Raw genomic sequence first — 27,397 nt, 5'->3', positions numbered from 1 at the left:
TTGGTTAATAAAATTATGTAGGTTTCAGGTGTACAATTCTATAACATATTATCTGTATATTGTATTGTGTGCTCACCCCTGTGTTCATTGCAGCGTTGTTTACAATATCCAAGATTTGGAGGCAGCCTGAGTACCCATCAGTAGGTGAATGGATAAAAAAAATCTGTGGTACATTTACACAATGAATCTCTTTTTTAAAGTCTGACATTTTAGACTGCCATGCTTGTCAATCCTCTCACCATGAGACAATAAAGTTGTCTGGGGCCATAATTTAAGAAAATAGCTGATTGCGGGTATGGTGTTCTAGGACAATGATTAAAGTGAAAAATGAGATGTAAAATTAAAATGTTCAAACAGGCTAAACTGGTTTTCAAAATCTGTTTGGTTTAATAGGGCCTTAGGTATTGAATGTAGAAGGCTTTGGGGATTATCTCGAGCTAATAAAAGGATCAAGTTGTTTGAGGGGTTTGATTCAGGATCTTATACTTTTTTTTTCAGTGTTGAGCAAGAAACCCTCAAAACTTGGGAGAGATTTTCTTTGGAGAGAGTAGTCTCTATCTTGTCTTTCTGTTTGCTTCCAAGATGGCTGCTCACCCAATCAACTACCAGACTCTGTTCTTGGACAGGGAGCCCTTTACCCTGTGGTTTATCAGTATTCAGCCCTGTACTTGACTTGAGTTTCTATAAAATTTTTGATAGGAAAAATTAAGTGGGTCCACCAAATGCTTAAAACATGGTGCAGAAATTAGTGATGCTTAGAAACACGTGGCTCAACGATGCTAAGGCTTGGGTGGGAACATTGAGGACATTCGTCCACCGGTGTCTGGGTATACAAGAAGGATTGTGCAAGCAGCAATCAAAATCATTATTGGTACAATAGCCTTAGGCTGAACATTTAGAATGAAACTACTCTTTTCACTTTGAGCCAGGGGTTCTAATGAATAAAGCTCCATATAGAAATAACCACATGCAGTAAGAAAAACCACTGTATTCTAGTTTTCAGTCCAAGAAGCCACGAAAATGTCAGCTAGATATACTTGGAGCATATTATGATTATTTTAAAATGACATATCTCTTTATGAATTGGGCTTGAGGTAAAGTTTTCTTTCTATCATTTATGTTGGCTAGAGACCAGCAAATAGGTTCCAATACTAGTGCTACACTGCTGTTGTTATACTCTAATATGGATTTTCTTCCTTCTTAGGTATTTGTCTCCCATATATATATTTAAATCAATCTATCTGCTTAGAGATTTGTGAAACACAAGTTTGAAAGAAAGCAAAAGAAGTAAAATAGAGACCATGGGCAAGACCTTAGACTAGATTCTGCCAGGATGAGGTAAATGCAATAAATTCAGTTGCGATGCCCCATAAAGGGATCCCACGGAAAAGAAAGAGTTTGCTTATGGAAGACATGTGTTCTCCTGAGAAAACATACTTCACGGCCAGGCAGCTGAGTCACGTGGTGGGAGGGGGCTCTTTTCTTCTCCACATGCCCTCCTCTGATGTCACGAATCTCTTCTCCCCTGGGAGAATTAATTAGCATTCATTGGGCGCAGTTGGCAAGGAGAAAGAAGGGCGATGCGCTGAGTGTGTGTAGGAGAGCAGGGAGGAAGGGGCCCGGTGGGGAGTGAGCCTTCCTCCCTCGGAGCCGAGCCGCACTGAGATTGGAGGCACAGTCAAGCATAGAATGCCTGTTTTATAACTGGGACCCTTGGTGACGTATGGCTGCCTGCTCCTTGGCAGCTGTCTTTATGGACCGGTAGGCAGAGGGAAATTGACGCTGACGAGACTTTTGCATCTTGGAAGGGACTGTAATCTACTGTAGTGAAGAACAGAACCTCTCAATCACGCGAGTGTAAATAAGAGACGGAGGGGAGTCCAAAGAAAAGGAAGAGGAGGGGAAAAGTGTGTTTGGGGGGAGCGGGGAAAAGCATTTTTGGTGGATGGTATGAAGCCAGCCATGGAAACTGCAGCCGAGGAAAATACTGAACAAAGCCAAGAGAGAAAAGGTACCCAGCTCTTGACAATAGCCTGTTTAAAGCTTTTCACTGGGGTGCTTTAAAAAGGGGTAGCCGGGTTTTGTGTCTCTTGTAAAACAGCTCAGAAGTAATCCCTATGGCATGGTCTTGCTTTTGGGGTGGTTCCCCCCCCCCATAGCGTGATGTTAAATTTAATAGAACAGCCTTTCTGCAATCCATTCCTGTTCCAAATCTTCCTACGAAATGTGGTATTTCATAGAAGGGTGTCCACAGCTCGCTACCTTGAGGAGCTGGATTGGGGGAAACGGTCTTTTTTAAATTGTTAATGGAATGTCATAACTTAGCTTCTGTGTTCTGCATGTTGTCGTCCAGGGACATGGGATGCATTGTTTGCTGCTCATGCCAAGGAGGAACCGGAGGGGCAAGCATATTAAGTAGCTTTGGTTCCACTCACGCTGTAGCAGTTCGGACATTCTCTCACTTTCCTATTGAATACATTGCTAGTTCTGTGTATCTGGCCCTGGCTATAACATGTCATAGCTGTTTAATTGGATGTCAGCTCTCTTGCCTACTGCTGATGGAAAGGGGTATGCTGGGGGGGGGGTTCTTCTGCTATTTATGAGTTGGAGATTTGGGGGAGAAAATTGATTTTAAAAATTCCTGTGCCTGAAAGGGAATCTTAGAACATACCATGATTTTGACATATAGGTTTATTTATTTATTTATTTTTGGAGAAAGAAATGTTTCGTGATAAAGTGGCAGAGAAATAGCTAAAACGGATCTTTTTCTAAGTAATGAGTGATTGCAAGTTTGATACCCACAGAGTCAGCTCAGCTGCAGTTAGGTTAAGGCATTTCCCTGCATGGGAAGTTCTCTCCTCCCCGAAGTTCTGGATGACCAGAAAGGCACAGGCACGGCTTCTGTAACCACGGTGGCTCCAGTATCAAAAGCCATCGTGCAAAGGAAGGTTATTTCTCACGGCCCTGCCGTCTGCTGACAGTCACTAAACAGGAGTAATTGTCCAGGAGGGAAGTTTTACTTATGAATACATAGGCTGAACTGTGAAATTGCTGCTCGTCAACCATTTTACATGGGAACAGCGGTAATGTCATGTTGCGACTTACCAGCTGCCTGGGGTTGCGGCTGCATGTTTTTACATGGGATTTCTTCTGCTCACAGTACTTTAGTAACATTGCACTTTAAACAGAGCAATTTCATTTCTTAAATTATTATTTTCAAAGCATGATAAAATATACATATATAAAAATTGCCATTTAAGCCATTTTAAGTGTATAATTGCATGCCATTCAAGTACATAACACTTCAATTTTAAAATTGGTAGTTTAGCTCAATGCTTGCACCAATCCTACCGCTCCCCCACCAAAACAACAACAACAACAACAGCAAACAGCCCCTGACCCCCCAGCAACCCTGCCTTCTCTCGTTTGTATTTGAAATGCACATGAATGAACAAACAGCAAGAAGAGAATTTATGAAGAGGGTCGAGATGACAGTTTAGCTTCATTTCCACGATGACCAGAGACGAAGTTTGCGGATGCAATCAGGTGATACAGCATTGTCGTGAGGAGGCCTACCCCAGTTGACAACAGGTTTTTCCTAAAACAAATGACTCTGTAGAGCGCACACTTTTTCTTAAGACGCTGTCCATCTGCCAGTGGCAGATAAAACCATATTGGTCTCTGCAAAAACAAACCTTTTGTTTTTCTCTCCAAAAGCAAGCAAGGGGCATAGAACCAATATGAAATCCTTACTGTACAATTGTGTATATCGTCATCGTTTAGTCTTCTGGACTGCTATTAGTTTATTCAATTAAATATTATTTAATACCAAATCTACAAGCTGCCACTACGTACATCGACCATCTGTGTATGAAAACTCGATAGCTGTGCTTTTAGAGAGAAAGGAGAAGCAAAAGATCATTCTTGGAGGAACTTTAAAAATGACCAAAATTGATAAGGAATTCAAATTTGTTAAGGAATTCAAAAATGCCATGTTAACACAAGCTTTGGCTGCATAGATAGGACAGGCTGCAGTAAGAACATGGACCGGGGAGTGTGTTTTCACTGCAGCTCCAGGGGTTGCGACCACTGTGCCCCACCTACCGTAAATGTTGGTCTGGAGGGTGGCTTCTCTCCTAATCCTACTTCACAAGTCAAAACTCACACAGGTATCATCTTTGCAGGGTCCCTAGTTTGCTCACCCATTGTTATTCAAGGCATAAAATGGTGATCACACATGTTTATGCATGTTTGTCACGCTAGTCTTCCTTCAGACTTCATTTTCAATTTATAAAATAAATGATTCCTTCATTGAAATGAACATTTAAGAATTTGACATAATTAGAGAATGCGTTATATAATTCTTGAACTGATAGAGCTGTTCTTTTTCTTTTAAACCTTTCAGCAAGGGAGTTAATTTACCAAATTTAATCTTATATATTTTGTCACTTCCCACAGTTTTTATGCACATATATTTTCCCCTGCTGTTTCTTTTTTTATTTTTAATAGTTAGCTCTAGAGGCGATATCTGTCTCTTAATCTAGGCTATTATTGCCCAGTGGCTAGTATTCAGTAGCTTCTAAATTACTGGCTTTGGTTAGTTTATTACAGTGTTTATTAAGAATATAAATTAAATTTAGCTTTATAAATCGACCTCAACTTTTCTAGTTGGTGTCAATTCCCACGAGTTTTTACAAGACAAAGAGAGCTGTTCCTTTAAATTAAATCAGAAGAACTCTGTTCCTATTTGAAACAAAAATAATCCAAGTCCTTTTTAAAAAGAAAGGAACTGTGTTTTTGAAACAGTCTCATCGTTTTTGTCAGAGAACACTACCAAATGATCAAAATTCACAAGAAGTATTTGTTACTCAAGAATTTTTAAAGGAAAGCAAGTAGGTTTTCTCAGACAGATGTAAGAAATGCCAGATTATTACAAATGACAGTCTTTAAATTGGAAGCATTAAATTAAATCAAATTGTGAGAATTGAGTAAGCAGATTCACTGAAATGGAGTAAGTGGAGGAAATGAATTAGAATAAAAGGAAATAGATCATGAGACTGAATAAAGAACGGAGTTACATTTCTATTTATTTCTGTGGGCTATTACTTGATGTCAATTCATTTCTGAAAACCAACACATTTGGAATTGCTGGGAGTACAGAATTGCAGGGTAGAAAAACGGGATCAATTGCTCTATTGCATGAAAAAAATTAAGTATCTGTGATGAAAATTACTTTCATTACATGTAGGAGATTGGAAGCCCCTGAAGCAATTATAGCAGGCTAGTTGAGCTCCTATGAATCATTGCTGAAATAAATTCCAGAATTCCAGGCATCAAATGCAGTCCCTAACCACATAGAAAGAAAAAGGTGGTAAATTGGAAATAATGTGTAATTAAAATCAGTTATAGGACATAGTCAAAGTAAGAAATGAATTAAAATTGTTGACTTGATTTAAAAATACATCCATTTAAATATTTTAATCAAATAGTTATAATTTCTTATGTGCTTAGGTTTTGTTTTTGGTTTTGGGTTTTTTGTTTGTTTGTTTGTTTTGCAAAATGTGTATACTTTTAGACCCTCTCTTTTTTGTTTATTTGTTTAGAAAGAATGTGCATGAATTGTCTAGAATGTATGACCTGTATGTTTAAACCCAAAGTAACACATTTAACATGTTACACTATTTCTGGTGATCTATGAATGATCTGACTTTATGATTTTTGCTGATGTTCTCTAACTTGAATATATGAATATGGTGCAGAGAATGTTTTAGATGCAGTTTTTCCCTATAAGAATCTGCCCAGGAGGACATTGAAGAGAGGGTGTCTGGGGGATAGGCTGTAGAGAAAAGCGTGGCGGGCCAGATGGTGCTGGACATATGTGGTAGGTATGATACAGCTTGCTTTTATTTCAGTTTTTAAGGAAAACAAGTGTGGAGAAGATCTCAATGAGCCATTTGGTACATCTCCTACTTTTACACTATTGTTGCCATTAGCATACTTTTCAAGACTTGGTCTTGCTATTTCATTAGACCAAGAATTCTGACCCAGTTCTGGAAATTTAGATTTGCCTAACTTTGAACATGAGTGGAAATCTTGAATTAAAATTGTAATGTTAACAATTATATTTCTCTGTTATTTGGAAGTAGAGGTTGATTTAAAGTAAATAATCTTAACAACATGACTTACCAGCCTTGATGTATCTGAGAGCACGTGAGATAGGCAGTTATCCTCAGGACATAAATTCCCCCTCACTGGAACGATGATGAATTGGATTATTCCAAAGATATTCTCTTGCTTTTTTCTTCTCATAACAAGTGTACATCCACGTGAGATGGTAGGCCAGGAACAGGACGGCTGTGGGACAGAAGGAGATGATGCACACTGGCTTTGAAGAGAGGGATACTACAGTCCTTCATTCATTCATTCATTATTCATTATTCATTCATTCGTTTATTCATTTAATAATGTCCTCCTCTGAACCATCGTCCTTTCTCTGTCCTCTCAGCTCATGTCATAGGGGTAGAAGGATGCTAACTCATTTTAGGGACCATTATGTGTAGTTTAATCATGGTTTTGACTGTAATTTTGCTCACTGGTGGCAGATTAAATAGCAGACAATGTCAGAGAGAATTCTGATCCTTAGCCAACCCAGAGATATTTCTCTTTAGAGAACAAATAAGAAAAACAATTTCCTATTTTGTAGGCTGACATGATTAATTGCATTAACTTCTTTATATAGTCCAGCCTTATTAGCTATATCCAAATGAAGAATTAGCACAGCTCATTGGTAAAGGGCCAGAGAGTCAATATTTTAGGCTTTGTGAGCCACACAGTCTCTATTGTAACTACTCTAGTCGGTCATTTGTAGCCATAGATAGTATCTAAATAAATGGGTGTGGCTGTGTTCCAATAAAACTTTATTTAAAAAGTAGTTGGCCATTATTCATTACCTCTGCTATATTCTATAGAGTGTTATAGTTTTTCATATTTTAAATAATAGCTAAAAATGAAGGATGATATAGCTTTCAAAGACCTTGCCTAGTGTTATGCTCTTTCTAGAAAGCTCAGCCTTTGTTACTCAGTTACTTCCAGTGATAATTTCCTAGATGCTAGAAAGTTTAGCAATCTATAGTCCAGTCATTCAGCCTTGCCACTAAATCACGTTATCTAAGTAAATGAAGAAGTGTACAAGGCATTGTTTTGTTTTTCTTTTCTCAATTTCCATTGTTCCTTTCATACCCACCTTTGGTGATGACCAACCACAGCTGTGTCTATGGCTATTAGTCACCATCGCTCACTGCAGCTCCAACCATAAACAGTATCTCAGATGTCACAGTCCTTTGTGCTTCTTCAAGAATATAGGTTGGCCTCCTGCCCATCTCTCTCTTCTACTCTCAGGGGGCATCTGCAGCCTTTCTGTAAGGCAGGGTCCTGGTGTACACGTTCTCCCATTTCTTGCCAATTGCCCAGAAATGACATATTAATATACCATTCCAGCTGAGGTTTCTCCTTGCAATCACGTGACTCTCTTCTAAGTGTTGGGACCCTGTCTTTTTAAACAAAATGTGTACAGTGTTCTCTGAAATTTAGTAAATAATTTTATATTTAACGTCTTTAAGTTTGGCTCAAATACATGAAATAGACATGAGTTTCTTTTCTTTCATATCTTAAGACTTACTGTCATAAAAAGGCCTTCCCAGAAGTACTGGAAAACCTCCATCCACTTGCCGCTACCATCTCCGTATCTGCTGGAGTAGTAGTATTTTTATGCTGAGTTAAGCATCTCAGGCATGGCTGCCATATTGTTCCCAGAAAACACATTAGTGCTGGACAGTCCATACTTTTCATTGTCATTACCTAGCAGCCTGAGCCTGACTATCCAAATGACTTTTCCACTCCGTGAAGAGACGAGAATAGAGAATAGGTGTGTCCTGTGCAGAGTCCCTGAATCACGTGGCCTGGCCTAGGCAAGGTCCGTGTGCAGGGAGATCTGAGGCTCTCCATTTCTTTGGGCCACGGGTCTCAAGAAGCTCCTTAACATCCAAATATTTATCCAGCACACATTTTTGGGGGTATCTATTGTGTGTTGGGGATGAAGAGAGAAATTTTTTTAAAGGAGACTAAATTTTTTCAGATGAAAAGTGATAGAGCTACATGGAATCCTCTTGCTTGAGGTCAATATGGAGGGCTCACAGCCACTTTCCCAAGAGGAGACCAAGTCTTAGGGTGAGGTGACTGGCCCTTCTTCTGGTTCTCCCAGCAGCCCCACTGAGTCATTTTGCTTTCAGAAAATGTGGCACAGCCCATGTCTGAGAGAGAGTCTCCCGAGTAGTAAAGCAAAACCTAAACCCTGGGAAGGCTGGGAGTTAAGAAGATTTCAGAAGCCTGACATAGCACCAGAAGGTTGGGACCTGAAACATTTCTTTAGGAGGCTCCGAAGCATAGCTTACCTCCAAATGGACTTCCGAAAAATTCTTGTTGAGCTAACCATTGCTTCAGAAAAACCGTAGAAAATGGTTGCAACTGCACGTGCCTTAGTAGGATAATATGGGGGTTTCAAGTCTATGCCCTCTGGACTCAATGCCCAGGTTCGTACCCGGTTTCAAGTCTATGCCCTCTGGACTCAATGCCCAGGTTCGTACCCGGTTTCAAGTCTATGCCCTCTGGACTCAATGCCCAGGTTCGTACCCGGTTTCAAGTCTATGCCCTCTGGACTCAATGCCCAGGTTCGTACCCGGTTTCAAGTCTATGCCCTCTGGACTCAATGCCCAGGTTCGTACCCGGGCTCTTCCACCCAATGCTGCATGGTCGTGGGCAAGTGACTTGCCTTCTCATTTCCCTCCATTTCTTCACTTGTAAAGATGGAAGAATAGTAGTACCTGTTTCAATGGGTGCTTATGACAGATGAGGTACCGACCGCAATGTGCTTTGTGTGATGATCCGCGTACCATGAAGTGCTCGGTAACGTGCAGCTGGAATCATCATGGACAACAAAAACAGCCAAACATTTCCAGTGTGCAGTTCTGGTTGTCCTAACATCTCCCCCCCCTTCAATGTCTTTAAAAGTCTTCAAAAGACATTTTACTTTAACTTGAAGCCAAAAAAGGCTTTTTCTAAAACACTACCTAGAGAAGAAAGTGTCCACTTCCCAATCGGAAATCCCTTGAGAGTTTTCGCGAGGCCATAGGAAGTGTGTTGGGATTTGGTAAAGCCTGTGAGGTTTGCAGAATACCCGGCTGGGGCATTGATTTGCTGTATGGTCTCGCAATGCAGGCTCTTCCTTGCCTTGGTCCTCATCCTCAGTGTTCTGAGGAGCCACATGGAGCATTATACCCTGATCTTCTGATGGAATAACTAATTATGTCAGTGCTGGAATCATATACTTTTTATCCTGAAATAGTGTGATGCCCCAGAGGACATAACACCTTATTGGGTTTTATGGTTTTCCCAAACATAAACTGGCATACTGACCTATGGTTTCTTGGGAATTTCAAGACTGTGATTCAACTAATAGTTACCAGCAGCCTACTCTGTGTCAGGCAGATTAGAAGATGTTTTTCTCTCCAATCCCTTATGAAGTAGGAAATATCATTATATTACCAGAGAGGGACCCAAGTCCCCAAGAGACCAATTGCCATCTTGTGGGTGAGTAAACAGTGGTCCAAGCCCAACAGCCCTGGGTCTATAAAACACTGGGAGATCATTGGGTCAGGGTTTAGTCCAGAACATTCTAGGGGCTGAAGTACTGAGTTAAGATGAGGTGACAGAGAATACTGCAGACGTTAGGAGGAGGACAGGCATTTCATCTCGGATTCAGCAGACCGGCAGCTTCTCTGCCAGGTGCTCGAGGCTGGGACTAGGTCCCATTATGGAGACTGGACCTGTAGTCACCTTTGCTTGTGCAGCTGCAATAATTTTGGCACTCTGTGGGTCTGAAAAGAAGTAAACAAAGAAAAATATCATTGTGAGAAGCCAGATTTTTACTTACTTTACTTATAGTGTCTGCCCAAAATGAGCACTGTAAGTAGTGGGGGTGGAGGATATGGATAAAATAAGGGAAGAAAAGACAATTATGGTGATTTTGTAAATTTAAATTGAAAAACGGAGCAGCAGATTCCAACATTTTCAATTTATCATGCTGAGTTGATAAGATGGTACTGAAAGATTGCATTCCAATCGCATATTTGAAACTCCCTCTTTTCCTTGAACTGTATGGTAAAAGAATAACTAAAAATGCTGATATAGAATCTTTGCTGGAGATAGAGACACTGACTCTTTGCCACCTGAAATTGGCAGTGAACAGCAGAGCTGAAATGGAAATTGGCAGGTACCACTGGATGTACCCAGGCTCAAAGAACCACCAGTACCATCCCGTGCCAACCCTGGGGGACAGGGCTAGCCCCTTGAGCAGTCCAGGTAAATACAGCCTTGGGGAGAATTCTAATAGCAAGTCATCTGTTATCGTTAATATTATTTGTAATGGTTCTTTCAAATTGGTGATATTTTATGTTTTGCTTGATGCATTAATTTGTTCACAGGGACGTGGGTGGAATTGGCCCTTTAAAAATTTTTAATCATCTCTTTTTCTCTCCTCTCCATTCCACCGCATCTTTCGTCTCTTTCTTCTCCCTCCTTCCCCTTTCCTCACCCTTACCTCTTCTCCAAGGGTATACAGTGAACTACACCTTTGGGTCAATCACAATCACAAAATTCCCAATGTCTGAATCAGTCATGGGTGGGGGCGAGATGTCACCCACGTCCACCTTAGGACCGAGAGCTAAGCCAGGACACTCGAGGAGCCTTGGCTCCAAGCGTACCGTGAGTGTACCCAAATGTCATCTTGGCCCCAATACTGTGTACCGCTCTGATTTCATTTCTGTTATTGCTTATAAGATGGGAAAGTCAAAGATCATGGAATGGGGATGGGATTACTGTGTACCTGATCCCATCAGGTAGGCCCCTGGTCGGCAAACTGTGGCTCACGAACCACATACACCACATACAACTCTTTGGCCCCTTGAGTGTGGCTTTTCCACAAAATACCACGTGCGGGCGCTACCTCGATAAGGAATGTACCTACCTATATAGTTTAAATTTTAAAAATTTGGCTCTCAAAAGAAATTTCAATCGTTGTACTGTTGATATTTGGCTCTGTTGACTAATGAGTTTGCCAACTACTGACAGGTAGGCCATTGGGTCGGCTTCCGGTTTCCTTGTTCATGAGGAACACTGGCCTTTCATGAGGAACCACTAGTTTCTGGGCCTGGGTAAAATGTGCATCAGTTGAATGGGGGGGCTCAGAAGGAGGAGAATGCTGAGTAATATGAACATCCATGCACCACATTCCCAAAAGTCTACATGCGTCTTTATACTCAGCTCAATTGAAGCTAAAATTCTGTGATCTCAAGTTACTTAAAATGTGACCATAAAGGGATGGTGGTGGGTCAAATAAAGACAATAAAGTTTTGCTACAATTTTGCATGAACCCACAGCGTCATTTTTTTCCCAAAGAGTTTCTTCCTTTTTCAGGAATACTTCAGAAATGACAGTGTAGAATCTACAACTCTAGAAAGAACAATCGTTAAGTACAATGTCGTACACCTGTGGAAATACAAAGTCATAATACCTGTAATTAATTTAGTAAAACTTACTTTTCTTTTAAAACCTAAATTGTGACTTCAGATTAACATTAACTCTGACTCGGGATTTAGTTTTTACATACTAAGTTACACTTTCCGTCATTCAACACAGGGCTATTAGAAGCCAGCCAGCCCTGTGTGTGCCTAAGCAGTGCTGGTTAGAAAAAGGGAGCAAGAAGGGACATCACACATTTGTTCTTATAGGTCCTTTAAGAATGGAGGAAGGTTCTAGAATCTTGATTTTTAAACATTGCCATTAGACATGATATATCCATATAACGAAAGAATACTCTTCAGCAATTAAAAGGAATGAATTGCTGACACGTGCTACAACATGGATGAATCTCAAAAACATTATGCCACGTAAAAGAAGTCAGTTGCAAGAAACCAAATAGTGTATGCTTCTATTTATATGGAATTTCTGGAATTGACAAGTTCATAGAGACAGAAAGTAAAGAAGTGTTCCCCAGGCCCTGGCTGGTTGGCTCAGCGGTAGAGCGTCGGCCTGGCATGCGGGGGACCCGGGTTCGATTCCCGGCCAGGGCACATAAGAGAAGCGCCCATTTGCTTCTCCACCCCCCCTCCTTCCTCTCTGTCTCTCTCTTCCCCTCCCGCAGCCAAGGCTCCATTGGAGCGAGGATGGCCCGAGCGCTGGGGATGGCTCCTTGGCCTCTGCCCCAGGCGCTGGAGTGGCTCTGGTCGCTGCAGAGTGACGCCCCGGAGGGGCAGAGCATCGCCCCCTGGTGGGCAGAGCGTTGCCCCCTGGTGGGCGTGCCGGGTGGATCCCGGTAGGGCGCATGCGGGAGTCTGTCTGACTGTCTCTCCCCGTTTCCAGCTTCAGAAACTAAAAAAAAAAAAGAAGTGTTCCCCAGAGGCTGAGGTGGGAGGAAGTGACAGCTAAGGCGGACAAGGGGTATTTTTTGGAGTGATGGAAATATTTTAAAATTTGATCGTGGTGATGGTTATACAACTCTGTCCATTTACTCAAAACCATTAAATTATACACTTAAAACAGGTGCATTTTATAAGTAAACCATATCTCATTAAAGCTGTTTTTAAAAACAGCCCCCCGAATACACTATTAGATACGCAGAGTTCAATAGCGCAGAATAAAAAAGCAGGGCATTTGTTAATATAACCAGAAGATCCCCAAGTTATCAGAAACTGCTTGAGAGAAGAGTCTCCACTTTAAAAATGTGTTGGAAGACACCAGGCTGGTTGGAGATTGAGGTAAAAAAATTCTTGGAGTGTGTGGCAAAGAGTAAGCATCACTATTAGGGGAGAGCCTCTCACGGTTGCCCTTGATGAGCCTTTCACTGGTTGAGCAGTTCACTGTAAGAGCATTAGAAAAATACGTGCTTTTGACCCTCCAACCGCGCAGCGGAGCTTGGGCACTTTCAACAGCAGCTGCAGCTGAGCAGAAAAACACAAGGCTCCTGTCTCTTTTCTGAAACATTTGGTGCCAGATTTGTTCCAGAATTCAGAAGAGTTTCAGTGTTTGAAAAGTAACACAGCATATGACGTCACCAGCTAAGTCTGGGTGCTCCCACAAATCCTATTGATTCATTTTTGTGGGTGTGCGTGCATGAAGCCTGTACATAGCCTCTTGTCCATTTTGATTGAGTGTTGGTACCAAAGAAGTTTAGATCGGAACAGGTTTTGTTGCCAGATGAACTAGACCAATAAATAAATAATCCTTAGTGTTTAGAGTTTGGGGGCTTCTAGAGGGGTCTGAGGAGGAATTGTAAGGCTGTAATGCTATCTATTTAGTTGCTGGTGATATTTCATGTGAGAATTACACGAACAAGCAGGTTCTTGTCCGAGGGGGAGAAACGAAAGCACTGAACTTGATTTATAGAATCCTCTTCTGAGATCCTGAAACCATCTCTACGTAGTTTCGACTTTCTCTGTGCAGGGACTGAAATCATCGGACAAAATACGCTTCTGTGGCCCACACAGTGGGACCGTTCATGCCCGGAGCCAGCCGCAGAGACCTTGCATGTAGCGTAGTAGAAAGATTACAGTGCAGACCTCAGAGTGAGGGGCCCAAACCCAGCCATGCTGGTGCCTTCCCAGTTGCTTGGAGATTTTGTCGACTTCTAAATCAATGCAGTTGCTATTCTGTACTTAGGTTCCAAACCAGATGGTGCGAGAGAAAAAATAGAGAATTCCATATGGCTCTTGCGTCTTTTTTTTTTTTTTTTTTTTTTTGGCTTGCAGGGTTCTCAGGTTCTTTGTAGTGAGGGCGGTGGGGTGAAGAGGCTTTGCCGCCAGCTGACCGCACCTTTGCCGGAGGACGTCTCTGACCCGTGCAGTTATTACAGCTGGCACTGCCTCTCCCCAGCCCCCAGCTTCCTCATTGCCCATTGCAGAAGGCCAGTAGCTCCCAATTCCTTTGCCTTGATCTTTTCATCCTTTCATTTTTTGAGTGTAACTTCCCACTAGAAGTACATTTTTAGAACTTGGATAGTTAGTCCTTCACCATCTGTTGTTTTTTTATTTTTTCATTTTTTAACTTCTTTACTCAGGTAATACCCACATCCTCTCTAGGCCCACAGGGAACCCGAGGATGGATGGCCACGTGGGCCACGCCGTGTGGTGCTGCCTTAGGGCCCAGGCCTGCGACTGCAGTCTGCGATGCTGGCATTGGTGTAAGAAGGAATGAGTAACGCTATGCCTGTGTTCAGTGTGCGATTGCGCTGACCATGTAGGGACTACTAGGGGCTGCGGTGGACTGTGTTACACCGGCTTCAGTGTACAGTGGGAGAGAATTTAGACCCTCTGTTCCAAGTGTGCTCTGTGGACCAGCAGAACTGGTATCCCCTGGAACCCTCTTAGAAAGGCGGCATCTGAGGCCCTGGCCCAGACCTGTAGAATCAGAACCTGCATTTCAACAAGATTTCCATATGGTTCCTATACACATTAAAGTTTGAGAAACACGAATTTAGAGGAAGGTCCAGGAGCGAGGAAAGGACAAAAAGGAATTGAATGAACTTACCCTGGAGATCTAGAGCTCTGTTTAGCCTAGGGAAAAACAGAATTCTGCTTTCAGTCTCTCTGGAGAGGTGTACATAACAATTGCCAGTCATTAATGCATTGCATCCTGATTAGTTTGAAAGACAGTGACCTTTGATTCTCTTATCGACTTGTCTGAAAACATGCATCCTCTTATTCCTTTGTTTACAATCTAGAGCAGTGGTAGTCAACCTGGTCCCTACCGCCCACTAGTGGGCATTCCAGCTTTCATGGTGGGCAGTAGCGGAACAACCAAAGTATAAATAAAAAGATAGATTTAACTATAGTAAGTTGTTTTATAAAGTTTTCTTCTGCCAAACTTAGCAAAAATCCGACATAAAGTACTTGGTAAGTAATTATTATTATATGCTTTCACTTGCTGTCACTCTGCTTTATAAATTTTATAAAGTAAAGTGACTTCCCTACTTTATAAATCACCGTGACTATGGAATCGGTGGGTGGTTAGAAAATTTTACTACTGAGATACAAAAGTGGGCGGTAGGTATAAAAAGGTTGACTTCCCCTGGTCTAGGTGAAGGAGGCCGGGGAGGAGCAGTGAAAATGGGAAAGGATCCTTTTTCTTGTGGCAAAGAGAGGGCAAGGAGAAAGTAGTTGATGGGGCCTTGGGACAGATTCTCAAATATCACTCATCGTGTTCTTTAATATCCAGTGACATGCAAGGTGCTGTTAATATAGGCGATAACAAATGGGCCAGAATGACTATTCATACCCCCCGTAAATCTGTAGCTCAGCCCTCTGACAGGTAAAAAGTAGAAAACCACTCCCCTTTACTGATCACCAATTTCCCCCTCTACCCATTTCCCAAATCCCAAGTGCTCTGATACATGAGTTAAGATGGGTGTAGATAATTCTAGAGGTCCAAAGAGAGAGTCCTCTCACATACGGTCTACAATGGAGAGTGTGGGAGAATGGTGGTGTTTTGCAGGAAGAGAGTTTAGCAGGAAGCCCAAGTGTTGGTATTTCCATAGCCAAGAATGGATTCCTAGCCCTGGCCAGTTGGCTCAGCGGTAGAGCGTCGGCCTAGCGTGCGGAGGACCCGGGTTCGATTCCTGGCCAGGGCTCACAGGAGAAGCGCCCATTTGCTTCGCCACCCCTCCGCCGCGCTTTCCTCTCTGTCTCTCTCTTCCCCTCCCGCAGCCAAGGCTCCATGGAGCAAAGATGGCCCGGGCGCTGGGGATGGCTCTGTGGCCTCTGCCCCAGGCGCTAGAGTGGCTCTGGTCGCAACATGGCGACGCCCAGGATGGGCAGAGCGTCGCCCCCTGGTGGGCAGAGCGTCGCCCCCTGGTGGGCGTGCCGGGTGGATCCCGGTCGGGCGCATGCGGGAGTCTTTCTGACTGTCCCCTGTTTCCAGCTTCAGAAAAAAAAAAAAAAATGAAAAAAAAAAAAAAAAAAAAGAATGGATTCCTGAGCAGCCATGGAAGGACAGGAAGCTGGAGAGAGGGGCGGGGACAGATAAGCAAACGTATCTCACTTGTTCACTGCTGTGACTCTGGTCACACTGTGGGTTCTGTGTGTCTGCCCACCAGTGACCTGAGCAAGAGGGCCCCTTGAAATCTCTAGCCTTTATCCCATTGGCTGTGGCGAGGCCGAGCCTGAGACTTCTCTCTCCTGGGACCGCTTTATATAGTGACACCAATGGATATGAGTCCTGGGAAATGCTATTGGATTTAGTTATTGTTCTTTAGCGTCACTCTTTCCTAACGTGAGGTTGTGAGGCCAATACGCTTGAAATCTTTTCTGAAAACACTTGAAATACACCTTAATCTTTTTGTGTGCATTATGGAGTCTCCGTCGTGGTTTGATGTTTTTGTAAATAAAGTTTTATTAGAACCGGCCAAACCCATTCATTTACAGTGTGGCTGCCTGCGTTCCTGCTACAACAGAATAGAGCAGTTGCAAAACCAAAAATATTTACTATCTGGCCCATTACAGAAAAAAAAAATTGCCAACCCGATTTAGTGCAAATACAATCTACTTAGGGTGGTCAACACCTAAGAATTTTGTTAGTCTCAGTTTCCAAAAATCTTTTCCATCCAGGAACTGTCACTTTCTCTCCGGGCTCCCGAATCCTTGCTGCTTGGGAGAGGGGTGACCCGTTTCCCACAGGCTTTAGACTAAAGCTCAGCCCTTCTCCAGATAAGGCTCCTGGGTCTTTCTGGAAGCTCAGCCCCTCTGGCCTCTTTCAGGGTGTTCTCTGAGTGATCCCATAATACACCAAGTCCTGTCAAATGGAGCTGTTTTCATCTATTGTTTCATTCAATGTACTTTAGCAAGTTTTATTTTCCGTGATATGTAAGAGATGATTTATATTTTATTCAATGTAACATTGGGAGGTCACTTCTTTAAGTGATTTTTCAAAGTACCAGTCTCTAATGCCCTGAATCAGAATCGCCAAGGATGCTGGTTAAACATCCAGATTCCCAGGACCCACCCACCATTTTTGGGGTGGGCCCCAGGAATCGGTATGTTGTAATAAGCTACCTAGGCCATTCAGATGCACACTAAAGTCTAACCATCACTACCATATACATAGAGGATCATACCTTGGTTAAGGAAATAGATCCTCATTACAACATCCTTGCTAAAGTGTTCAGTTCAAAATACCTTTCTGAAGAACATAACTTGAAATTCATAGGCAACTTGTATACATATATACTATTAAGATGCCCCCAAACCAACTCACTTCATCCTTAGCAGACAGTGCTATTGACTTTGAAGCAAGCTCCTCTTGATGTTTTCATATTGTCATTACATCTCTGTGTATCTAAAAAAATAGAAAAAGATTCTTTTGTAGAGCTGTAAGAAAATGCCAGTGTATTTGCTATCTATTGTTGCATAACAAATGAATCTTAAACTCGGGGGCTAGTAACAACAATGTATTTTGTCAGCTGGAAGTCTGGGCACAGCTTGTCTGTCTCTGGATCTCATCCGAAGGCCCCACCAGGGAATCATCCATTTCCCAGCTGACTGCTGTGGTGGTTGACAGGACTCTGTTCCTCGTCACTCGTTGTACTGAGGGCCTCAGCTCCTCACTAGCTGCTTGCCCAAGACTTCCTTCATTCTTTGCCATGTGGGCTTTCCCACAGCTCTCTTACAACTTGACAGCCAGCCTCATCAGAGAGAGCAAGTGAGTGGGTAAGAGAGAGTGCCACCAAGAAACAGGGAATGCTAGCTGGCAACACATCAGCCACAGTCTTTTTTTTTTTTTTTTTTTTTTTTTCATTTTTCTGAAGGTGGAAACAGGGAGAGACAGTCAGACAGACTCCCGCATGCCCCCGACTGGGATCCACCCGGCATGCCCACCATGGAGCGACGCTCTGCCCACCAGGGGGCGATGCTCTGCCCATCCTGGGCGTCGCCATGTTGCGACCAGAGCCACTCTAGCGCCTGGGGCAGAGGCCACAGAGCCATCCCCAGCGCCCGGGCTATCTTTGCTCCAATGGAGCCTTGGCTGCGGGAGGGGAAGAGAGAGACAGAGAGGAAAGCGCGGCGGAGGGGTGGAGAAGCAAATGGGCACTTCTCCTATGTGCCCTGGCCGGGAATCGAACCCGGGTCCTCCGCATGCTAGGCCGACGCTCTACCTCTGAGCCAACCGGCCAGGGCCCAGCCACAGTCTTTTTATTTTTCATATTTTTCTGCAGTGAGAAGTGGGGAGGCAGAGAGACAGACTCCCACATGTGCCTGAATGGGATTCATCCAGCATACCCACCAGGGGGTGATGCTCTGCCCATCTGGGGCATTGCTCTGTTGCAACTGGAGCCCTTCTAGCACCTGAGGCAGAGGCCATGGAGCCATCCTCAATGCCTGGGCCAACTTTGCTACCATGGTGCCTTGGCTGCAGGAGGGGAAGAAAGAGACACAGAGAAAGGAGAGGGCGAAGGGTGGAGAAGCAGATGGGCGCTTCTCCTGTGTGCCCTGGCTGGGAATGAAACCCGGGACTTCCCATGCTGGGCTGATGCTCTACCGCTGAGCCAACTGGCCAAGGCTGCCACAGTCTTTTGAACCCTAATCAAGGAAGCAAGTCAGTAGGTCCAGCCCACACTCAGGAATGACACAAGGGTGTGAACCTCAGGAGGCGGGATCACTGGGGGTATCTTAGAAGAGTGCCTGCTGCATCAAAGTGGAGATGCACCCTTTGTCCTCAGAGCACTGTCTTCTCTCCTCAGTGACACTAGTGCCTTCACTTACCTGTCACCAAGTGAAAGGAGCCTATTGATTCTGCAGCCATGGGACATGTCTCCCCACAGCACCCCACCCACGTTCATGTGCTTACTCCCTTTTGCTGCCAATTATTAGTTTCCAAAGGGATTTGCAAAATTTTAAAATTACTCGTGTCTTTTGTAAAAAATGAACTTAAAAAGCAGGTCATATATATATATATATATATCTTTTTTGAGGTATAATTGACACGTATATACTACATATATTTAAAGCAACCTAGTTGATAAGTTCTGACATTATGTATCTGCCCAGGCAAGATGGTGATGTGTCCATTAATCCTGACCTCTCCCCGGTCCCTCTATAAGCCCTCCCTTCCAAGCAACCACTGATTTGTTTTCTTGTCTCTGGATTAGTTTACATTTTCCAGAATGACCTAATTCTCTGTTTCTGGCCAAGCTATTCCCATAAAATGTTGTGTGACAGTGACTGTTGAATAGCTCTGAGCTTTGTCTGATTTCCATCCTTCCAGCCTCCATGGAACACACCCTGTGTACTTTGAATAAAACTCAGAAAGACCCGTGCTGCTACCACCTACAGTAGAAGAGCTTAGTTTGCACCCACTCCAATCCAGCCTACACCCCACTGTCAGATCACTCTTAAAAGCATACCTTGGACCATGTTATCCGCTTGTTCACCAACCTTCCCCCTCTCCTCACCACCAGCAACACAAAGCCCACAGGGCTGCAGGCTGGCTTGGAGACCCCCCACAGGAGGGCCCCCTGCCTCTCCAGCTCCTCCCCTGATACTGCCCTGCAGTCCTTGATAAACTTGGCTGTGCCGTGCACTCCCCCCACACGCCCCTCAGCAGATGGGTCCTGCTCTCCTTCCCCCAAGCCTTTCCCTCTGGCCTGGCCATGGGCTCCTGTTCCCAAGGCCTGTCCACTCTGCTGCCACCATACACCCTTTTCTGACCCCCTCGTACTAGATAGACCAAGGAAACCTGTTCCTACCTCACTCCTCGTGTCTCAGAGTCATCTCTCTCTTATTCTGCTTTAATGATTTCTTATGTGTTTCTGTCCCTTATCCCACTCCAAAGTGTCAATGCTGGGAGGGCAAAACACTGCAGTCCCCACTGCCATGCCTGGCACATAGCATCACTGCATGGACACTTACTGAATTCAGTGGAATCCAAGAAAGCATAGACGCCATCACCCAGCTGGTCAAGGAGGTTGAGTGCTGCCAAAGCTTCGTAATGCAGATAGTTCTCAAATTTCTTAACCTACATATCTCCATGCTCTTAAAATCTGTGTCATCTGAACTCAAAGCTAGCTTTTCCTACCCACCATTGGTTTCCCTGATTCTCTGCTCCCCACTTCACTAGGCTAAGACACACATATGGTCTTTAGGAAAACCAAAGTCAGGTCCCACAAAGGCAAAGGAAGAGGCTAACAAGCATCTGTTTCTAGAATTGGGTTATTCTCACCATGTGAATGTATCTACTTTTGTGTAATTGCTTATGTCTACTGCTGGGGCCATATTGCAAATATTAGGAGTTAATCTATTTTAAGATTTTAATCTATTTAATAGATTTTAGGACAAGCTTTTTAAAAGAATCTGCTGAAACACAATTCCCTTTATATTGTTAAAAAAAGTTTCAGCACTCTTAGCATTATAAAATTGAAATTTTACATCAAAAACTTTAAGAAGGTCAAGAGAGAAATGCAAAGCAACCTATCATTTAAGTGTTTCTCACTTAGCTCTTTAACAGGAAGTTCCCCATCCACTGACTTATTGACACCTTTTATTTTAAGATTTTATTTTATTGATTTTTAGAGGGGGGGGCAGGGGGGAGGAGCAGGAAGCATCAACCCATAGTAGTTGGTTCTCATATGTGCCTTGACTGGACAAGCCCAGGGTTTTGAACCAGTGACTTCAGCATTCCAGGTTGATGCCTTAATCACTGCACCACCACAGGTCAGGCTATTGATACCTTCTTAATGAATCATAATAGCGGTTCACAGACTTTAGGGGGTTAGGTCCCATTACACTCGAGTAAAGCCCTGGCTGGTTTGCTCAGTCAGTAGAGTGTTGTGCCAAAACACCAAGGTTGTGGTTTGCTCCCCCATCAGGGCACACATGGGAAGTAACCAATGAATGTACAACTAAGTGGAACAAGTGACTGCTCTCTCTCGCTCACTCTCACTCTCATCAATCAGTAAAAGTAACTGAAGACCCCAAAAGCTTTTGCTCATGTGGATTATATCTGTGAATATTTTCTGTATTAGAAATAATAAATGAAAAGTTTATAAAATAATACATTTATTTAAAACAATAATAAACCCATTACATGTTAACATAAATAGTATTTAGGAGAGATAACTATTTTCCAAAACAAATTAAAACTTCAGTGAGAAGCATAGTACTATCAATATTTTACATTTTTGTAAGTCTCCTTAATATATGGCTTAGTATTAGACAGCTGGATTCTTATATCTGGTTCTACATTCATTTAAAGGCTACTTGGGATATTGAGTTTTTATTGAAGTATATGAAGAAAACAGGGTCTCACAGGTATCTGCTTGGAGAAGGGCCTTTTCATATATGTGGGAACTCTTCCTGCTACTACACCAAAATTCAGCAAGTGGTGGTGTCTAAAAGATTACCTGTTATGTGGAGTCTGAAACCATATCAATGACTGTTCTGTTGAATTCTGTTGCTCTGTTTCGGCTCTGTATTCTAGAATGATTTTGTAACATCACACATTGGTCATTTGAGAAGTATTGGTTCTCTGAGTTGTGCAGAGCTTTCATTATACCATATGAAAAGTCACATTTGCTAATATTATTACCAATTTTATCAAGAAGCCTGGTAAGTATTGGGAAGCTGGTTCTTTACCTCTGGTAGGTGCAAGTTTCCCAAAATTGACTGGCAACCAGTACTATCAATTGTTTTCTTTGAAGTGACAAGCTTACTTGGATCATTTTTGAGAAAATTTCTGTGAGATATCCAAGTCTTAATAACTATAGCTTGTCAGCCATGTTTTGAAGAAAATATGGTGTTCTACCAAAAAACGTCCTAGTTTAGCTAGTAACTGAAGCATGCAAGAAGTTTGCCTCAAGGTAATGTCATACTCTGGTATTCAGCAGAAGTGCTTTCTACATCCTTCCCATCTGATCATACACAATCTTCAATGGTGTATCCTTAGGGGTTCAGATTTAAGACAATTCATGATTTTTTTCCTGCATCTAGGACAGTCTTAAGTGAAAACATCTATTTTGTTTTATCTGTAGATATGAGTGCACAGTGGTGAAGAATGCACTGCTGATTGTTACTCTTTAGTGCCACTGCCTGATTTGTGCTATCAGCACTTTTACTATGCAGATGTCAACACAGTGAGTTCAATATCTTAGTACTGTTATGAAAGTGTGGGCCTCATGGACCTCCTGAAAGAGTCTCAGGGTCTTCCAGGGCTGCACAAACCCATTCTTCTTTTGAGAACTCTACCCTCTTGGCTCAGTGTGGGGGTGGACTGACAGAATGGAATCACCACCAGGCAGAGGGTAAGAAATGCACAGCCCTCTCCCCAGACTTAACCTGCATTTTCACCAGTTCCCCCGGGGATGTATCGGCACACTTTTCCTGTAAGGCAGGGGTCCCCAAACTTTTTACACAGGGGGCCAGTTCACTGTCCCTCAGACCGTTGGAGGGCCAGACTATTAAAAAAAAACTATGAACAAATCCCTATGCACACTACACATATCTTATTTTAAAGTAAAAAAACAAAACGGGAACAAATACAATATTTAAAATAAAGAACAAGTAAATTTAAATCAACAAACTGACCAGTATTTCAGTGGGAACTATGCTCCTCTCACTGACCACTAATGAAAGAGGTGCCTCTTTTGGAAGTGCGGCGGGGGCTGGATAAATGGCCTCAGGGGGCTGAATGTGGCCTGCGGGGTCGTAGTTTGGGGACCCCTGCTGTAAAGGGTCAGATGGTAAATATATGTGGCAACCAGTCAACTTTGCCTTTGTAGCTTGGAAACAGCCACACACAATCAACAAGTGAGTGTGGCTGTGTTCCAACAAAACTTTATTCATGGACACAGAAATCTGTATTTCAATATACTTCTCATGTGTCACAGATATTCTTCTTCTGTGGGCCACAGTTCGCTGACCCTGCTCTGTAACACTTGTTCTCCACCATGGGCGCTCATTGAAATCACCTGGGGAGCTTTGTGTTTAAAATAGCAAAATCTCTCATCCCTGCGTCCCACACCCTGAAATTCTGATTTCATTGGTCTAGGGTGAAGTCAGGGCTTTCAAATGGTCTCCAGGTAATTGGACTGTGAAGCAAAACTTGAGGACTTCTTCTCTGTATTTTTAAAGTTTATTTTAAGCTTTTTTTTTTTTTAGTTGTACGTGTCTCAGACTAGGATTGTGCAGTATAGCCTCAGAGCAGGGTTTCTCACCTATGGCAGTACTGACACTTGGCATCCCATCATCCTTTGTTCCGGGAGGGGCCGTCCTGTGCACTGTCGGGTGTTTGGCAGCCCCCCGACCTCAACTCACTACATGCCAGCAGTGCCCTCCCAGTGGTGATGACTGAAATCTCCCTACACACTGCCCAATGTCCCTGGGAGGCCAGATCATCCCAGTTGAAAACCACTGATCTAAATCCTGTATCATTTTTTTTTGTTCACACTGTCTCAGAAATTCCCCAATTGCGAACTAGTGACATTTGGGGTTGAATACTTGGGGGCGCTGTCCTGTCCACTGTAGGATTGGCAACATTCCTGGCCTTTACCCACTGGAGTCATTAGCACCCCCTTGCCCAATTGTGATGACCAAAAATCATCTCCAGACACTATAAAATGTCCCATGGGGGCAGAGTCAACCCCCATTGAGAACTGCTGCGAAGCCATGTGGGAATCTGGGAGGCCTTTGTCAGCTGACATTCACTTTTGCTTCTTTTAAATAGGATTCTTGCCACCTCCACTGTCCTGATTCTGGTTGTTTGAAAGTTGCAAATCTTGGCTACTTCTCCTTTTCTGTTTAAAGTTGTGGCTCATTAGGAATCAAGAGAGTACAAGGCCATGTGTGGAGTGTGGTGTGTGTGTATATGTGTGTGTGCGCGTGCGCATGACATTCATTTCCTGGGGAAGAATCTGAGCCCTTGTTCCCGCCGGCCCTCCTTCCAGCCAGCATTAAATGTGCAGCCAGGATCACAGACAACTTGGGGCAAATCACTGGGCCGTTATGAACTCACAGCCATGGCAACGGCCATCCGCAAGCCCAAGGACAAAATGGGTTTTCTTCTGTTGTTCTGCACAGAAGGTTCTAGAGATACTGGAAACAAAATGGCCATTGAAAGAGGCATTGATGTGTATTTCTTACTCCCTACTATGTGGTTTATATTTTAAATGTCTTAGGCTAATGCACGCTGGAGTTTTTGTGTAAATTAAAACCCAAGATTCAAAATTCTCTTGAGCTACAGAAACCAGCTAATGACATTATTAACCTAAGAAGTTCTGGGGGGTTAGTGAGACATTGAGAAATGCTAGTAAAATGTGCTTGAAGGCATGGCATTGTTTTTTTGTTTGTTTGTTTTTGGTTTTTTGTTTTTTTTTTTACTTGAGTAGAGCACAGTCATCAAAAATGCTTTCCTTGCCTTTTCTGGTTCATGTTAACCAATGTTGTCCTTGCTGGTTTGAAGCTTGAGGCAACTTGAGTATGGATTTACAGGAGTACCCAAGAAAGGCATTGAGCTTCCTTAGCTAGCGTGAACTTGAACAGTGTGCTGCTCTGCTGATGCTTGGCACCGCCTCCGTACTTCAACACTCAGCCTTGCCCTGTGACTTCTCACACTGAGGACTGGAGATGGCCGGAATCACAGATCCAGTTCCTTTGTCTGGGCAGGCGCACTTAGCCTTGTGGCGGGGTGGGGGGTGGGGGTGGGAATAAGTCTGTTTTCTCAGGCCGTATCTATGGCGTGGCTCAAAGCATCTTTGTCAAAAATTCTGAGCTTAAGAGGACTTGCTTGGCTCAGAAAAAGCACTCTAGTTGCTCTCTTTTCAAGAGAGCTGAACAACTTGGAACATTTTGTTTTCTTCATTGCAGCCCCTGGAACTTGCCATTTGATTTGCTAGAGTATGGCCAAGCCTAGCAGGCCACCTCTTAAGGGGAAAACACCCAAATATGGCTGAACACAAAACAGGCACTTCCAAGGGGCTCAGGACACCGCTCCTGAGACTGGGAAGATGGGACTCTTGACTAATAATAGGCTTCTCAAACTTTCTTGTACACACAAGTCATCTGTGGGGGCAGGGGAAGTATTGTCAAAATGCAGGTTCGGATTCAGCTGGTCTGGGGTAGAGTCTAAAATTCTGCATTTCTCCCAAGCACCCTGCCTAAGCTGCTGCTGCTGATCCAAGGACCACACTTTGCAAAAACAAAAGGTCTAAAACACTTTCAACTAATAAGTGGTCCACTCATATCTTTTCTTGACCTCTGAAAGTTTTTATTGTTGTCCAGTAGAAGCTGACAGTATCCATTTGTTGCTCTTCTGAGCTAGAGACCCATGTATCCACGCCTACCAGAAATCCTCCCTTAAGATGGCCTCCAGTCACCTCAAATTCAAAATGTCTAAAAGGGAATTCAACATCCTCATCCTCAAAGCCTAGCCCTTTTCCGGTCTACCTAGCTCAGAGGACACTGCGACATCTATCTGCTTACATCTGCCAGGTATTTTGGAGTCACCCTTGGTACTCAGCAATCCACCCCCAACCCCATGATCAAATAATCCCCATGAGCCACACCAAATTGTGCCGATTTGACATCTTAATCATCTCTCAGGCCCATTCATTTCGCCCATGCCCGACACCCTTGCCCTGGTCCAAGATCCTGTCATCCCTTGGGTGAACCATTGCACTGGATTTTCTCATCTCCACTTCCACTTTGTCCTCAGCACATCAGCTCCAGTGATATTTTGCAACCCCAGTCTGTTCCCTATAGTTAAAAATGCTCAGTGGCTTCACATGATTCTGAAAATGAAGTCCAGAATTCCGAGGACAGACTAAGACCCTAATGGTCGACCTCTGATAGTCTTTTCCTGCCTTCTTTGTCCCACCATCTGTGTACTCTGTTATGGCTTCTCTCATGCCCAGGAAAGTCCTATTCTTTTTCTCATGCCCTATTCTTTTTCAGTAGAGAGCTTTTGTTCCTTCTGTTCCAGAAACAGCTTCCCTAACCCATTTTTCTCTCTCTTTACCTAATTAATTCAAATTCATCTTTCATATTTAAACTCTGGAAGCCATCCCTGGCCACGCCCCAGAAGCCTAAGTAAGTCCTTATTGTTTGCTCTCCTAGCCCTTCTGAGCTAAGAACCATTTGGTTAATGTCCACTTCCCCCATTCACTATCAACTTCATTAGAGTGTGGAGCATGCCTATCTTAGCTCACCATTGAGTCCCCAGTGCCCAGCAATGTGCTTGGGACATCGAAGACACTTGGTGAGCATTGAATATCCACTAAGTGAATGAAATAGAATGAATGGCCAGCTGCTCCCTCCCTCCCAACGCTGTCAACCTCACCCATATCTGTTACTCCGATTAACTGACAGCTTCAATTAAACAAGACCTTTAAGAGACCTCAGTACCCAAAGCGATGATAACAGCAAGGTTATGAAGTCTCTCTTGTTTGAGTGAGGTCTGAGCTGCGCCTTCAGATGAGCCTGTGCAACTTGCCTCTTTGAAATGAGTTACAGCTCTTCTAACATTGGTTCTTTGGTTCAGCTGAGTATTTTAATAGCTGGCTCATTAGCCATGGACAGTTCTTCATAGCCTGATGTCCAATATCTTGAAGACAATTGTTTCATAGGTTTTGTCCAGGGTATTAGTTGTTTCAGGCAGGAGAATAAATTAGGGCCCTGTTAATCCATCTTACCTAGGTTTTTACTTTTTGCTTCAGTTTTAGTTTCTCTTGGATAAGTATGTGGCATATGACCGAACTACCCAGTGTCCAAAGATACTTTACACCCGGTGGATAGAAGTAGCTTCTAGGTGAGCACTGAAGTAGGGAGCACTCCATTTATAGATAGTTGGATATCCACCACACATATTTCAGCCCTGCAGATAACTGGCAACCAAACTAGAATAAGCTATGCATCCAGCTGTATTATTTCCTATAAATTTTTCCTGTGTGGTATTCTACAAGCTTCTACTCACAATCGCTGGCAGGTTCTGTAAGAGTTTTATCTGCGCATGTGGAATAATGATCAATATGGTGACTTCTGTTCTATAGAAGCTGGAGTTCCTATAGCTGCAAATGAAACCATGTGCTGGGAGACTATGAGTCATTGATGTGATCACCCAAATCCTTGAGCCCTTGGTTTTCCCTGCTGTTATAAAACCCAGACCCACAGCATGGGGTATATAGAGTCCTTGAGAGATATGAATTAGGAGGAAACTTCACCTTGATCTGGTGCTGAATTTGGGACTGAACAGCAGCATTCTTCTAACCCCACTTGTCTTGTAGAGTCAGGGAGCGGCTGTGATATTTCCT

General features: G+C 43.3%; 1 protein-coding gene across 6 annotated transcripts in view; it reads left to right on the top strand.

Moving 5' to 3' along the window:
• Positions 1-27,397, top strand: part of GPM6B (glycoprotein M6B) — a 148,094-nt gene that overhangs the window by 102,716 nt on the left and 17,981 nt on the right. For 2 of the 6 annotated variants that reach the window (XM_066356323.1, XM_066356324.1), the window contains exons 1-2: positions 1,566-2,011; positions 10,297-10,416. The exons of 2 other annotated variants lie outside the window; for them this stretch is intronic. In XM_066356323.1, coding sequence (XP_066212420.1) covers positions 1,951-2,011; positions 10,297-10,416 — 181 coding nt within the window. In that variant the 5' untranslated portion in view covers positions 1,566-1,950. Of the gene's footprint in view, positions 1-1,565; positions 2,012-10,296; positions 10,417-27,397 lie in introns of those variants that run through there. 2 more of the 6 variants (XM_066356325.1, XM_066356328.1) reach the window with 1 other exon arrangement.

Source organism: Saccopteryx leptura, chromosome X, assembly GCF_036850995.1.
Source record: "Saccopteryx leptura isolate mSacLep1 chromosome X, mSacLep1_pri_phased_curated, whole genome shotgun sequence".
In the NCBI taxonomy this organism is placed as follows: Eukaryota; Metazoa; Chordata; class Mammalia; order Chiroptera; family Emballonuridae; genus Saccopteryx; species Saccopteryx leptura.
Note: the sequence above shows the minus strand (reverse complement) of the source record. Positions and strands in the feature narration are given on the sequence as shown.